The sequence below is a fragment of the Malaya genurostris genome, chromosome 1 (assembly GCF_030247185.1).
Source record: "Malaya genurostris strain Urasoe2022 chromosome 1, Malgen_1.1, whole genome shotgun sequence".
In the NCBI taxonomy this organism is placed as follows: Eukaryota; Metazoa; Arthropoda; class Insecta; order Diptera; family Culicidae; genus Malaya; species Malaya genurostris.
The window spans coordinates 35,402,117-35,417,479 of NC_080570.1; the positions used below are offsets into that span (position 1 = coordinate 35,402,117).

Here is a 15,363-nt window from a genome sequence, read left to right on the forward strand (position 1 = left end):
AGATCGGAAACCATTTTACGAAGAGGATATAGCTTCGTCCTTTGCTCTTAACGATTTAAGTACACTGATAAAAATAGATGCACCGATATATTTTTTCACGTTAGCATTAAGTGTAAAGCTTTTAAACTATGCGAAACATGTGAAACACATGAAATTCATGAAAATTTCACTTAGCTCATATGATGAGTGTTAAAACTGTGGACTTTTAGTAGAAATCGTGCTACATTAATTTGGAATGCACTTAAAAACGATAAGCAATATCGTTACCGCTAGATACCATGTAATAATCAGAGACGCTCGGAGAAGAAGCCAAAAGGAACCAAGCGAGCTATGTGAATAAACATTGCTTGTTACTAAAAATTCAAGAGGAGTATTGTTAAGCAATATATAAATCCTTTTTCGTAATAATCATAATTTCCTTCATAGTTGAAGCGCAGCTTAAAATTTTCTGTTGATTCACCGAAATAAAATTCTCAAAATTCAACCCATTTATCTCTTAAGTTTGTATTTTAAGAAAATTGAATAAAAACGAACAGCGGTAAACGTTCTATCAAAACGATTTTTTTGCAATTTTTTGCAATATTCTAGAAAATCAAACCAGAATGACCATGAATTGACCACTCGAATACTCGAATTTTTGAGTAAGGTACAGAGTTGCCAGATCATCTATCCAAAAATCTGTATCTGGCGCAAACAAATTATCCGTGCTTCATTCTACAAATAATACCGGAAAATAGTGAAAAAGATTCAATTTTTGCGAGCATAATTTGACCTACTTAAACCAAAATCAAAAATCGGCATTTATCGGTTTAGATTATGAATAATAGGTATTTAAGGGGAACATATCTGAACTACTGGAAAAAGGGCAAATATCGATATACCTGCCATAGTTGACGGGGTGGTGATAAACGAAATTCGGTGAGTAGGGCACAATACTCATCTGTTTGTATTCCCTCTAGGAAAAAATGTTCGACCCACACATATTCCTATATCGGCGAATGTAGGTCCAATATTAGGTCAAACACAGCAGTTTTGTTCGATATTGTACCGAGCAATGAATTGTCAGTTCGAAGCGTCAGAAAATTGTTTTTCTATCCCAATCCAGGAATTAATAGTTATTTTTATTCGATCGTCATAATAAAATTTTTCTATAGACTAAATAGTTTAAAATCATTATAAATAGTCAATAAAATTTATCCTGAGAAAAGACCGTGAAAATGGAGATGAAACAGATAGTAAGTCTATTAATAATTTTTAGCCTGATTTTAAAATTTGGCTTCACAGATTCAGACTCAAGAAACTGATAATGGACCAGTTAAACTACCGCTAGATAACGAATCTTACTCGTACGATGATTGGACAATCTCATACACGAAGTCCCACATTTTGAAGAGTGTGTGCATTAACGATAATAAATGCGTGGCTGGCGAATCGAACTGCTGTGAACTATGCGTGTAGGATCTATCAAATAATCTATTTAAACCCATTCACATCGCAAATGTTCTACAGGTACAATTTCACACTTGAATTACCGCATCTGCCGGATATGGTATTTCACAAGAATGTTTTAGTGATCAGCCATAAAAACGGTGCCCGGTTGGAATTCAACCCAATGGACGCTTTGAAGCTTGTGCGGAACGAAAAGCTGGATCTCAAAGTGGCTTGTTCGGAGGAGTGGAAAGGAAGTCGTCAGGCAGCGGATACTCAAGAGAAAGTAAAACCCTTTGATTGGTCTTTTACCACTGAATACACCGGAACAATCAACGATAACATACGAGTGGAGAAAACTGACCAGAAAATCGATATGTTTAAGTTAATGAAAAGGGAGCCAATTTACTTCTATCACGATTTAACACTTTTTGAAGACGAATTGCACGATCACGGTATTTCGGTGCTGTCGGTTAAGATAGTATGTATCGTTGAGTTGTGTCTGTTATCTATTGTATAGCCATTAAAAGAAGATATCTTTTTTTCTAGCGGGTCATGCCCTCAGGATTCTACATCTTGCAACGCTTCTTCTTACGTGTGGACAATGTGCTGATACGGATCAATGACACCCGATTTTACTATGAGAAAGGTAATGACTACATACTAAGGGAGTATACCCATCGGGAGGCAAAGGTAGAAAAACTGAAGCACGTCCCTCCAGCTCTGTTCACCTGCCCAAATGAAGTTGCTGATCATCTACCGGTCATTTCGCGGATAAACGAAAAATTGACCATCGTCGATAGCGTTGAAGCTCAGTAGGTGTGATCCTGAAGGTTCCTTTACTAACGTATAAATGTAGTTTTACCCAGTATATTCCGTTTTATTTGGCGTATTACCATATATAGCAGGTCTTGTTTTATAAACCAAAAAAAAAACTAGCCATGAATCATAGCTACGTGTGTTGTGTTGAGTTAGATGACATTGTGCCCTCAACGTTCAGTACTCCATCAGAGAGTTGTCTAGAGGATCAGTGGATTTTGGGGGCGCAAGGAAATCCTCCTGGAACTTTGGGTAGTCGCCTATGAAGGCAGTCAGCGTGGTCAATGCATATGGTGCCGCTTCTACATAGCACTGAGTGTCTAAGTCCAATTCGGTGGCGGAATCTGAAAAAAATGAACATGTTGGAGGTTTTTCGAGGTCCAATAATTCGAACTATAAAAGTGAATCAGAAAATAAATTAGAAACCACTTACGAATCGTTACTGGGTGATAAGTGGTAAAAAGTGTCTGTTTTTTCGGGACCTCCATTGCGAACATACGGAGGCATCCGTAGTTTTGTAAAATCTGAAAGAAAATAATGTTAGAAAAAGTTTGATAGTTTCCCTGTTTCCTGTAAACTCACTCGCAGCAGATAGTCGAGGTGCACCGGAGCCATCAGGTTAAACCGGGCGTGAATGACGTTCAACATCACTCCTGGATGTGAGATGCAATACAGTAATAACGTGGTAAGCCAGCGGTACAACAATCGCCGGTTTACACCTCCATCCACCTTAATCCATGGAGCCAGTGAAAGTAGCAGGTTTTTGATTGGTTTACTACAACAAAATACAATAGGTTAATCAAACTGTAGACTAGGAATTTTAACAACCTACTTTCGGTCTCTTTCCTCTGCTCGTTCGATCTGTCGTTCCAATTCCTGTCGACGTGTTTTACACGGTGGTTCATCATCAGTTTCAGTTTCATATTGATCAGATGAACCGTCATCAAGCGATCGCTTAGCGCCAATCGACGTTTGCGGTTCTTGTTTGACAATTTTCACGTCCGGTTGTATAACGCAACTGGTTCGAAGAAGCCACGATTGAACATACAGCCAGTGAACGTAGGTTACGTATCGAGAACCGGTGCGTAATAAAAATTTGAAATTAAGCAATGTGTTCAGGTCAGTCTCGAGCTCGACTCGGTCGCGAAACCGTTCCGTCAGCTCTGGCACTGTCGCTCCGGCCTGTTGTTTGTTCTCGATAAATTCTGCAAGCACGGAAAGCCTTGCATTACGATGAATCAAGGGAGTTGCTTGCTTCAGTAGAGGTGTCAGTTCGTTCTGAGGAGGCCACAATGCATCACTGGTTGCCTTGGTGAGCACTTCATGTCGGTTTTCGAAATCAGGTGGTAAAAAAACTCTCGGAACGTCATTACCGCAATAGTTAACTCGATTCTCCAGCTGAGTCGCGTCCGCATAGGTTAGTCGAAGGTTCATCTTAAGATAGGTTATTTCATAAAAATTTTGCAGCTTGTGGACTTTGTCACTGATGTCATCCCGTGTACTTTGGTCACGACCGAACGCAGAATCGCTAGTGTCAGCATCTATTTCCAACGTTGCGTCCGCCTCTTCTGGTTGGGTGATTTCGTAGCGATCCAACCAGTTGAAATTGTGGACATCTTCGAAGCGAATGATTTCGTCCGTCAGATTGACCATGTTGATCGGGGTCTGCAAGACGTCCGCGATTTTTCCCAGATCCAACTTCTGCCAGTCGGTGTGAGATTTGACATACTCATGAACGGCTCTCGTGAAGAACGGAACAATGTCATCGAGCCGACCCACCAGTTTGGGAAGACATTCGATTCGAGATACCTACGGAAAACAGACCTCGTTAAAATCGTTTAAGATCGGGATTAAGCAAGTCTACAAAATGTATGGCCTCACGAGACATTTTTGGTGTTCTTTATTGAAGAACACTTGTATCGAGGATTACTCTGGTTTTGCACTTTCGAGCAGGAGTGGCAATGAAACACCTTTACTACCCGAGACAGGCATTGGCATTAAAAATTCCTTACTCTTTACTATACGGAGCCGAGTGTCAATTAAAAATTTCAAAAATAGCCGCGCAACCAATCACAAAAGAGCATATGATGTCATCTTGTTGATTTTTTGTGCACGGCCGACGGTTTCGATCGTTGGTATGCATCGTTCTCGACTGCATCGCATGAACGTTCACACAAAAGGGAATCTACAAATATATGCCATGTTACATTTTTAACAACAATCGACAGCCTGCCGCGAACGGAACAGCTAGCTTGTCGCTCGCTGGATGCTTGGTTTTTGTGGCACGTCGTCGTGTTCGCTTGAGTATATTGAATGTATTATCAGTTGTTGATTCTGCGGGAACTAGCAGGCCAATTCAGAATATTCGGCGATTGACTTTTGGACCTAATTTGAAGCACTTGTATTACTAAAAAGTAACATCATTTTCATGAACGTGTAAGGTGCAGTAATGACGAGTTCTCCATACAAATAGTTTCCATATCATTACTTAGTAATCATTAAAAATGACATTAATAATTCTCGCGCAAGGGCCGCTATTTAGTTGCTAGGGTTACAACCACTTGCTCGGCAAGCAACAAACTAGTTGCACGTGAGCGGGTGGGGGGGTAACCCTATTGGTTGCAGACAACGAATTACCTTAGTTTTAAAAGCTTCTCACTAGGTGATTTGAAGGTGGAATTATATTATTTCTTGATGAACATTAGATTTAATTCTGTTCAGGGCTGAGGCCAGTAGGTCGCGTATAACCATGTGCCTCGCTCTGCGTATTACATTTCTCTCCATGCTCTCCCGCAAATGTGCAAAATAACTCTCGATATGGCCGAGTGGCCAAGAAAGTTTTGATATTTTCGGTTACAAGTTTGTCTACATCACATAAAATCCAATAAAGCTACCGCTTGTTTAGCAGCCTTTCTGAGCCGATTTATTTCTCTCATGTTTCGTTATATTACCAGGAAATTGGAGCAGAAAAAAAGGCGCAGCCATAGAAATCGACACAAATAATATTTACTTAATTTTTATCGTGACAACATATATGTTTTTATATACTGATCGCATCTAAATTTAATTATCTAGACATTGTCAGGATAAATTTTGAGCCATGCTTTCGAAGGCGAGATATCCAATGAACAAGTCGAAAGACGGCGCTTTCAGCTATGCCATTCTTCCTTCAGAAACAAGACTTTTCCGACCGCTAATGTCAATGAATTATTCTGAAATTTTCACAGAATAATCTAAACTAATTTCCTAAGAGATTGTTAGTTGGGTTTTTTTTTATATACGTCACCGTTTCTGAGAAAATCAGATTTGAAGCGTAAAAATAACCCTCTAATACAGCCTAAAACACACTGGTATCAGACCTTAATGAGTTTCAAAATTGCAATTGTTTAATGTCATTATGTTCGGTCGTGTCTCGCACACAATCCTGTATTTTTTTTATGTGGAACATATCTTTGTTTTGTATATAGGAGAGCGAATTACAAATTCAAGGAAGAATACATGTAGAAATTTGGTCAGGATTTGAACACCTACAGCTCAGTCAATTTTGTTACAATCACTAATATTACTTCACCTACTGATTGAAAATATTGCTATGTAGCGATTTGAATGAATCAAGTCACGTATTTTAAATTATATATGACTAAAATTGCCCTATTTGGCTTGCTACAAATCTAAGACACTATGATGGCTTACTAGTTTTCCACAAGAGCATGGATTTGTAGGAGTAAGCGATATATTAGCTGGGAGGCATTATTCTAATTAGTCATTCAATGCTTCATGAAAACTGTGGAAGCACACGAGTCCATAAAGAGGAGCGAAATTATTTCTAAAGCTTCAGTCTCACAAGAAGCATCACTGTAAGAGAAAAAAACCGTCCGTTGGTCCGATGAATATACAATAAATCGTCCAACGGGAGGCCGATTCATGACTTTTGTTTGCCGATTTGGAAACAGACCATTTCTTTCGTTTAACAATTTCTGCAGATAGAGCTCTATTTTTGAGTTTTTTTTTCATTGTAAGGAGTTGAAGCCCCGTTGGACTAGTATTATTGGAAAATTTTGGAAGGTACTTACGACCATTTTTTTTGTCATGAATACGACTTACTTTACTATGGGACGCCTTTTCAAAATTTACCCTGTACCAGAATGGGCAGAACTTTATCGCGAATATCTCTTGATGTACTTAACCCAACAACATATTTTTTCTTCAAGCTATCGGAAATATGATCCGGGTTTTGTGATTGAGTTTTCAACAGCGTGAGATAACCATAAATAACCGAAAAACAAAATTTTCTAAAACTTCTGAAAATTGTGAGAAAAATTCATCATACTTGCTTACCTTTTTCGCACCCGGACGACGGTTTTGAGGTAGTCAGGCACATATCAGTTCCGATTATCTACTGAACGAGTATAAAATGTAAATTTTGATTGAAAATCGTTCATTTCTTCTAGTGCTTCAGACGGAACTGGATGTCGAGGTGAGGTTCTCCCACCAACATCAGTAAGACCAAACCAAGTATAAAACCTCAAACGTTCAGGTCGTGCTTTCATTTGAACCTCGATCGTCGTGAGGAGATGTTTCAGGAACTTAGTTCCAGAATACAGGTTTAGAATTCCGAACCTGCATGTTGGAGCTAAGTTCAGCTTCAAAACAGTAGTTCAAGAATTAAATTGAGCTTGTTCTAACTTCTGAATATAGTTCTTAAACTCAGGTCCAGCCACTAATTTCTAAATTCTTCGAATAGGTTCTTTTTAGAACCATTAACATATTCCCAAAGAACTTCGCGAAATGTTACTTTACTGACTGTACTTTATACGGCCCTTTTTTCAACAAGTTGGAGTTCATAGTTGTAGGAACTTTCTACTGATTTGCTGTACTGCTATATAAAATGCATAGCACCGACTCAGTTTAGGAACATCCAAATTAAAGTAACAAAGAAGGAGAAAGCTGGCACAATTAATACAAGTGATCAACTAATTGATATTTGAAAGTAAGAAGAAAGCATTTCAGTTATATTTGTATTCACGACATCCAGTTATGTCTGTGACATTAGAACAACAACACATTTTCTTTCTATATGAAGAAAACACTCAATTTTCACATTATTTTTGTAGGAAAAAAGAACAACAACAAACTGAACGAGTTTTTCGTTTAGTATGTCGTGGCTGAAAAAGAGAGCGATGCAGTAAAGAACCTCACACGTCTGGACTGATAGAAAAGTATAAGTACGATAAATTTCGTCCTCTTAGCGGTTATAATTGAACTGCTAGGTGGTAATCAATTTGAACTGCTAAAACACTGAACAACCGAGGGCGAAACGTGAAGAAAACGAGATAAGCAAGGTTTATCCAAATTCAACGTTCTTTTTCCCCTTCAAATTACCACGATCTGTACGGTTAGCTTTCCGAAACTTGTTTCATCCGAGACGTCAGTTTTGACATGTGTAATAGTATAAAGTGTTTTGCAAATAGCATTATCTTTACGTCTGTCTAGCGGTTTAGGTTGAACTGACACACTACGCACTGCTGAGTCAAAGACGAAACGTAAAGAATAGGCTTACCTTGGACATTTTGATTCGCTCGATAACTGCGCGACGGGCCAAAGCAATGGCGATACATTTCGGGATCAGATTCGGTTCGGCACTCTGCAAAATACAGTCGGACAGCGAGCAGATATTGTACTTTTCGTCGATCTGGAATGCTCGGAGATGTGTCCGTTCGTTGCAGCTGTTCAGCAAACAGAAAAAGTGTAGATATTCGGTAGGCACCTTCGTCAGCAGCTCAATCGGATGCATCACGTAGTTGAAATATACTTCACTGCCGGTAGCAAAACGGATCTTGGTTTTAGTTGTTGCTGTCTTCGCTGGTTCCTGTTTGATCCGTGGGGCTGATTTCACCCGACCACTCAGTTCCGAGTCCGAAGGAAACTCACTGAAAGCCTCCGGGAAAGCATCCACGAGTTCGGGACTCGTTTTCTTCAGTTCCGGATTCATACGCACGTAGTCCTTCGGTGATTCGACGTCGAGATCGATCTTGTCCATTGTTAGCAGTTCGGCCATCAGCAAAATCAGGCCTTGACCGCCATCTTCGAAGGTGACAAACTTGTCGTAATTACTGCGGGCCAACAACTTCAAATAGTGATTCTGAACGTAGCCAAACGTTTTGAACGGTATTTTCGTCAGCGTCTGGTGCAAGTAGGAAGCGGAAACACGATACGGATTATCCCATGCCGTGATTATGTTCGGAGTAGCGTCCAGCTTGTTTCGGCTTCTACGGGCCAGAGTGATCATTTTGAAGTCTCGTAACATTTTGATTGCCTGCGATAAATGCTTTTCGGAATAGTTTTTGTAGATGTTGAACAGCTGTATGTTGAAAGTACTCTTGTCTTTGACGTTGGTTACTGCACTGTGAATCAGTGTCATTAGTTTGAACAGAATGACTTCCTCGACTTCGGCCGGATTCTTTGCAAAGTTTAGTTCCTCTACTTTATTATGAGCGTGAACAATATCAAACCGTCGTTGCAATTCAATCACGGTATCCGGAATCATGGGTTTCTCGATGTGATCGGTACCGGTAGTCGGCCGAACATTGTCTGCATTAATCGAAGCAATGTTGGTTCTAATCATATACACTAACTCCACAAAATGAACCTTCAGGGCCATCGCTTGTTCTTCCTGCGTAGGGTATATTACTTTCAGGTCGTCCAGAAAGTTCGGTCCGAATCGCTTCTGCAGCGCTGGATTCAGTCTTGCTTCTTCAACGCACAGTTTTACGGTTGTTACGAATCCCGGCTTTGCCCTGAGCATATAGCAAACTCTACGCTGGCATGAACGTGAAGTTTTGTTAGCCGACTTTGGGTCCGACCAGTGCAGTATGTCTCTGTAGAGAACCGAATTGATGACGGTACTGGATTTCGTGACCCCATTGTACATGTACTCAGCACCGACTCGACAAGCCAGCAGAATAGCGTCCTCATTGCGACTCCAATCGACGCGAAGTTTCTTCATCATCAACAATGCCTGCCGATCGACCGGGTCATAGTAATTCTTTTTCCTTGTTTTCTGCATCCCACGGGCTTCAATTTTTCGCACTTTGATTCCAGGTTTTCTTTGACCATACCTGCGGAAAGAGGAAGCAAACGGTTTGACCGTTAATTTGGCCTTCAGACAAAGATTTTTCTCCTTGGGGTTGGGCAGCAATTTGGCGCATAATCCGCCCGATCGTGCGGCAGTGGATCTTTCCTTACTCATGGTAACGATTTTCTTGATCGATTTCAATCGTTTCGCTTTGGCCGCTTGGCGCGATGAAGCCGGCACGTAGTTCATCACCTTGCTCCAGTTGGACTTCAGGTGCATGAACATTGCCGTGTCCATGCCGGCGGCACCTAGATTATCGCCGGGAGGCAAACTTTGCACGTCATTTGCGAAGGCTTCCTCGGGGGTACGTGCCTTGCAAGCCTCAACCATTGCCGGTTTGACCGACAGCTGTTGAACGAGAATTTCCTTCCCGACTGCAACGCTCCGTCGATTCAGGCGAGTTTCCATTGCTATTTTGTACAACCTCTCCCAGTAATCGTTCAGATCGATCTGTTGGGTAAAGGTGAATCCAACGAGGGGATATTCCTTCTCTTCGATCTCGTTATAACCAACGCGGGAAGTGCGAGTGTCCAGTAGAGCAGTGTGTCGGTTTATGTAGATGAATGTTTGATCGCGATCTTTCATTCGTTGAGGTCCGAATTGGATTAGACCTGCGTAGCAAAGTTTCTGCGTCAGTTCGAATATGTTGAATATGTATTTACGTTGTCGGAACAATTGCGATCGAACATTTTTTGGCAATTGCTTGATAAGCATGTGTCGCCTGATTGGATGATCCAAATAGTAATCTAGCTCTTTCGTGTAGAATCCAAACGTGCAGATTTTGCAGAATATCGACAATGGCAATCGGAGTGTAATGTCTGTCAACAAGACCCAACCGGGACCGACACTTTCATACATACTTAATGGAGGCACAAACATCTTCCAATCGTCCGTACTGTACACCTGACCGATCTCAGTCCGAACATCTTCGAATCCCAATCCATGGAGTGATTCGATCGGTAGGTTTCCACTATCCCGTGGTTGAAGGTAGACCACGTAGAACAAAAACTCATGAAATAGTTTCATTCGGAGGCATTTAGCCAGCGTTCCGTCGTAGCTATATCCCGCAACGAGGGGCTCATTTTCCATCAGTTGTTTCTTCACAAGCCGCGATGCCGGTGTTTGCATAATCATTCTAGACTTCGCGGCATCAATTTTTGCTACCAATATGGGATGCTCTTTGTCTACATTCATACTACAAGCATACGCTATGTTCAGCACTTTGTCATCCTTCGCCAGTTTAACGTTGGCAATCCGCAAAAACTTATCAACTGCCAGTTTACTTAGCAAACGCAGCACCGACTTGTGACATGCTTCGGCCTTTGAACCTTCCGCCTTTTCGTCCTGATTGATTTTCTTCTGTATCAATCGTGGCTCGATGACCTGATACTGCCGCACCAGCTCCAGGATGAAATTGCAACGTTTCAGTACCTTGGCACTGATGTGCTTCGTACTCATCATAGCCGCTATACCACCCTGTGCCTTCTTCATGAACGCCACATCACTGCTGATATCGATTTCCACATCGATCGAATCTAGCGCATCCTGATTCGACGCCCAGAACAGATGTGTGCTGTCGTCGCCACTCTTTGCGCTACTTCCTCTACCATCCAACTCGTCATCGTCGGGAATATCCACGGGCAGAATGTAGCTGCTACCGACTTCGCTACTGTTGGCGAAACTCGCTTCCGAAGATGACAACGCTTCTTGATGTTGTTTTTCTTGTTGCTGCTGCTGTTGTTGTTGTTGTTCCATCACATTGATATGGGTATTCATCAACTGAATTGCTTCCTTGTCGAACGTTACCGTTCTCTGCGACATACCCGGAATAAAGTATCTAAAACAAAAGTCGTTGCAAAGCTCGGTACAAATGCAAATCATATACATCACACTCACTTAGTCGTTCGCTGTCGGCCTTCGTCGATGGCATGTCCTTCGATGGCTTTCAGGCGCATCAAATTCTTTACCACCGCACGGGAATTCAACTTGTCCACACCGATTTCAACGGCCAACGATGACTGTGATATGCCCTGATCGCTCATCGATGCAATCACGTTGTAGGCCTGCTGTAACACCGGCATGTCGATGTACGCTTTCTGCGAGTTCAGAATGCCATCCTTCTGGTCGTCCTCGGGAACATCCTCCTTGTACCACAGATCATAAACGTCCGCTTCGGGATCAATCAGACGCATAACACGAACATGTTTTTCTTCGCTTTTTTTACTCTTCAGCTTCCATTCGCGAGGATGTGCCTCCGGATAGAGATCACGGTACGGGACGGTTTCGTCGGTTTTCACGTATTTGGTAAATTCGTTTCCCCGGAACCACTTGCGTGCTTCTGCTCGGCCCAAAACGATATGCTTGATTTCATCGTAGTCCGCCATGTAGCCAGGGCGCTGCTTAAGAATATTGACCACCTTTTCCGTGATTAGTAAAGTTTTCGGTTTCATTTCATTGTAGTAGCGCGGCAAATGATAAATCATTCCCTGTATGCTGGTTTCGCCCGTACGCTGGCAAAATGATTGCCGAGTGACAAGTTTACAGTCCGTTAGGAACTTTCGATTGTAGTACAAAATGCTAGAGTCTTTCGTTAACTCGACCAGTGAGTATTTTCCCTGTGAGGTTTCGCCATTGAAGCGCGAACGAGCGATCCATTCCAGCATACAGTACTGGATGATAGTCAGTTCGTAGGTACAATTTTGATGTCGAATGAAAGATTCGCGCATTTTCTGTGAAGCTACTATAACAAACTTGCGTGACCACCTGAAACATAGACTCTGCGGAATTATTCTTCCAGGTTGACTAACTAGCCTACAACATTACCTGTTTTCGACTTCCTGCCAGGTCAACTGCATAAGCTCCTCCCGGTCGATGCTGGTTCTGGCAGAGAAACTTTCGCAGGATCCTCGCACGCCATCTTCCGTCACAACCGGATTATATTTGAAACGATGCCCGGGATACTCTTTCGGTTCCTTCATTACACCGGACGACGGATCGACGTGTTCCAGCCGATCGAAGTAAACGAACGGTTTGCGTGTTTCTGGCAGTTCGAAAAAACTGTACTCTTTGTGCTGCACTATCAAAGGCCAGACGGAATCGCAAAATTTCTGCGGGAGCGGCATTTTCATTTTTAGTCGAATTGCCAGATGGTTCCATAGTGCTGAACAAGAAAGTATGTAAACAAATCAGAAAGTGTCGGTTTTGTGTTGAATTTGTTTTTTTTTCGTTTCAAAATCGATACTCACTGTCGATGGTGGTTCCCTCCAGTCCTTCCAAAGCCACTTCCTCGTTCAGGACGCAAGAGAGCGACGGATTTTTTAACATTTTACATTTGATATTTTCAATTGTGATCCTCCAGCTAAAATTGTTTTTGTTTCACTTTGACAGATACCTACACTCAGACAAAATGATCGTAAATCGTGAGAACAAATTATGACTGTCAAACATAAGGATAATGAATGTAAACTGAGGTCTCTTTTTACGCGGGCATACGTACCGCGTAAAAAAACTGTGTTTTACCTTTATTTTTATAAATATAAAAAATAGGTATAGAATTCGCTGAAACTTTAGAAAAACTTTCCGAGACCCGGAGGGCCGAGTATCATATACCAATCGACTCAGCTCGACGAACTGAGCAAATGTCCGTGTGTGTGTGTGTGTGTGTGTAAGATAAATATTGTGTGTCGAATAAATATTAATGTGTCATAAAAACTGCTTATTTTTCAATCGAATCCGACTTCCGGTTCAGGAGATACAGGGTGATTAGTGTAAAAGTTTCACATACATTTTTCTGGGTTTATCGGGTTCACAGCATTTGAAAAGCTTAATCGATTTTTACACGTTTAGATTGAAAGGAATAATTTTAAGGTTTCATACAATTATATCTTCGATTCGTGTTGCAGAACCAAAATTTTTATTACAAGTCATTAAAATTATTCAACATTAGGTCTGGTATTTTATATCTATAATAACATTAGGTCTGGTATTTTATATGTAGATAGTGCAAAATTTGAAAAAAAAAATTGGTGAAGTAGTTTTCGAATGACGATGAACGAAGTTTGTGTTTCGAGAAAAACGCGTTTTAAGTTTGTCTATAAAATCGAAGGAAACAACGATTTTTCTAGGTGGCGCGAAGGATTTAACACTTTCGAAAAATCATATTCTTTCTTTGTATTTTGTCATAATATAACATTTCAAGAATGTTATCGGAGCAGAACGCTTGGGTCGCCGAGCTCATGCCTCTTCGCAGTATAATATAAGGAATGATAAATCCTCATAATTTCCATAGTTTTGTTTCGATAATTTTAAATTTTCACAGAATAACAGTTCGGCTGAAAAGTTCGTATCGTTTAATAGAAACACACATTTTTTTGCCAAAATTCGTTTTTATTATTCAACATAATTGCCATCAGAGGCGATACAGCGATTATAGCGATCTTCCAACTTTTCGATAACATTTTTGTAGTACGATTTGTCCTTTGCCTCAAAATAGGCCAAAAGAGGCGTGCAGTCCACTCAGCTGACTGTCGATTGGACTCCGGAGTGAAGTGATGGAGCCATGCTTCGTCCATTGTTATATATCGACGAAAAAAAAATCGGTTTTATTTCGATATAACAGCTCCAAACACTGCTCAAAATCATCAATTCGTTGTTGTTTTTGATCGATTGTGAGCTCACGCGGCACCCATTTTGCACAAAGCTTTCTCATATCCAAATATTCGTGAATAATATGTCCAACACGTTCCTTTGATATCTTTAGGGTGTCAGCTATCTCGATCAATTTCACTTTACGGTCATTGAAAATCATTTTGTGGATTTTTTTCACGTTTTCATCGGTAACAGCCTCTTTTGGACGTCCACTGCGTTCATCTTCTTGGGTGCTCATATGACCAGTACGAAATTTTGCAAACCACTTACGAATTGTTGCTTCGCCCGGTGTAGAGTCTGGATAACACTCATCAAGCCATTTTTTGGTATCGGCGGCACTTTTTTCATCAAAAAGTAGTGTTTCATCAACACACGAAATTCCTTTTTTTCCATTTTTTTTCACAATAACAAAAGTAACTTCACTCAAAATGCAATATCTCACAAACTAATAATCAGACAGCTGTCAAATTTATACACGTATCTTTTGAAGGTTGGTACTAACTGAAAATGGTATGGATTTATTTCTAGTGGCGCCCTCTCATAGAAACGATACGTACTTTTCAGCCGATCTGTTATTCTTGAAATGTTTTACTATAGGAAAATGTAATGAAAAAATTGAATGATACTTCAAAAATCCCTAGCCGCCCCTTAATACGAAACGAAATGAGCACGAATGCAAATACATTTTGATATTTTCAGTTCTTCGTTGAGTACAAAAAAAGTATCAAAAACAAAAATTTGTTTCCAGTACTGCTAAAACGACGACCTTAACACTTAACCAGTAAACATGCAACGTATGAATAATAAAAAATGAGAGGTAGTAAAAGCAAATACAAATTTGGTAAAAGTACCAACTTAAATTTTAATTGCGTTTCCAGAAAAGATTGTTAAATCTTCTGTCTATTTATTTTTCCGATATGTCGTTCAAAATATCATCCTTTTCCCTCGAGTATGTTTGCATTGTTTTGAAAAAAAACACTAACATTAGACTTCGAAATATTTGACAAATCTATCCAATCAATTCGTATTTACACTTCATCCGACACAGTCGAAAATCGCTTACGGTTGAGACGACAGAAACAAAGACAATACAGTTTAGAAAACAATAGTGTATTCATAGCCTAAACTTGACCTTCACAATCGAATTCAATTTGTGTTGCTTTTAAGCGCTGCAAAGTTAGACCGGCAGCGACCGAAATTGAAATTTTACTAAAAGAACGGATACATCAAGACGTAAGAGATGTTTATGAAATACAATTCAACAAGACTTGTAACAACGAGGTTCACAGTATTGAGTGTGATAACGTGAAATACAAAATCCCTGGAATTTTTAC

The 15,363-nt window shown here is 40.5% G+C and overlaps 2 protein-coding genes across 2 annotated transcripts; one reads left to right on the top strand and one right to left on the bottom strand.

Annotated features, from left to right (window-relative positions):
- The first annotated feature begins 1,013 nt into the window (after positions 1–1,013).
- Positions 1,014–2,379, top strand: LOC131436871 (TIP41-like protein). The gene is made up of 4 exons (XM_058605836.1): positions 1,014–1,235; positions 1,285–1,454; positions 1,510–1,909; positions 1,978–2,379. The coding sequence occupies exons 1-4, from the start codon at positions 1,218–1,220 to the stop codon at positions 2,245–2,247; spliced, it is 858 nt and encodes a 285-aa protein (XP_058461819.1). The 5' UTR covers positions 1,014–1,217; the 3' UTR covers positions 2,248–2,379.
- LOC131436866 (general transcription factor 3C polypeptide 1) lies at positions 2,341–12,767 on the bottom strand. Its single transcript, XM_058605823.1, has 8 exons — positions 12,628–12,767; positions 12,206–12,542; positions 11,279–12,145; positions 7,808–11,219; positions 3,080–4,056; positions 2,830–3,022; positions 2,681–2,771; positions 2,341–2,591 (listed from the first exon to the last, which is right to left on the bottom strand). Exons 1-8 carry the CDS (start codon positions 12,704–12,706, stop codon positions 2,425–2,427), a joined length of 6,123 nt encoding a protein of 2,040 aa, XP_058461806.1. The 5' UTR covers positions 12,707–12,767; the 3' UTR covers positions 2,341–2,424.
- Positions 12,768–15,363: the final 2,596 nt, after the last annotated feature.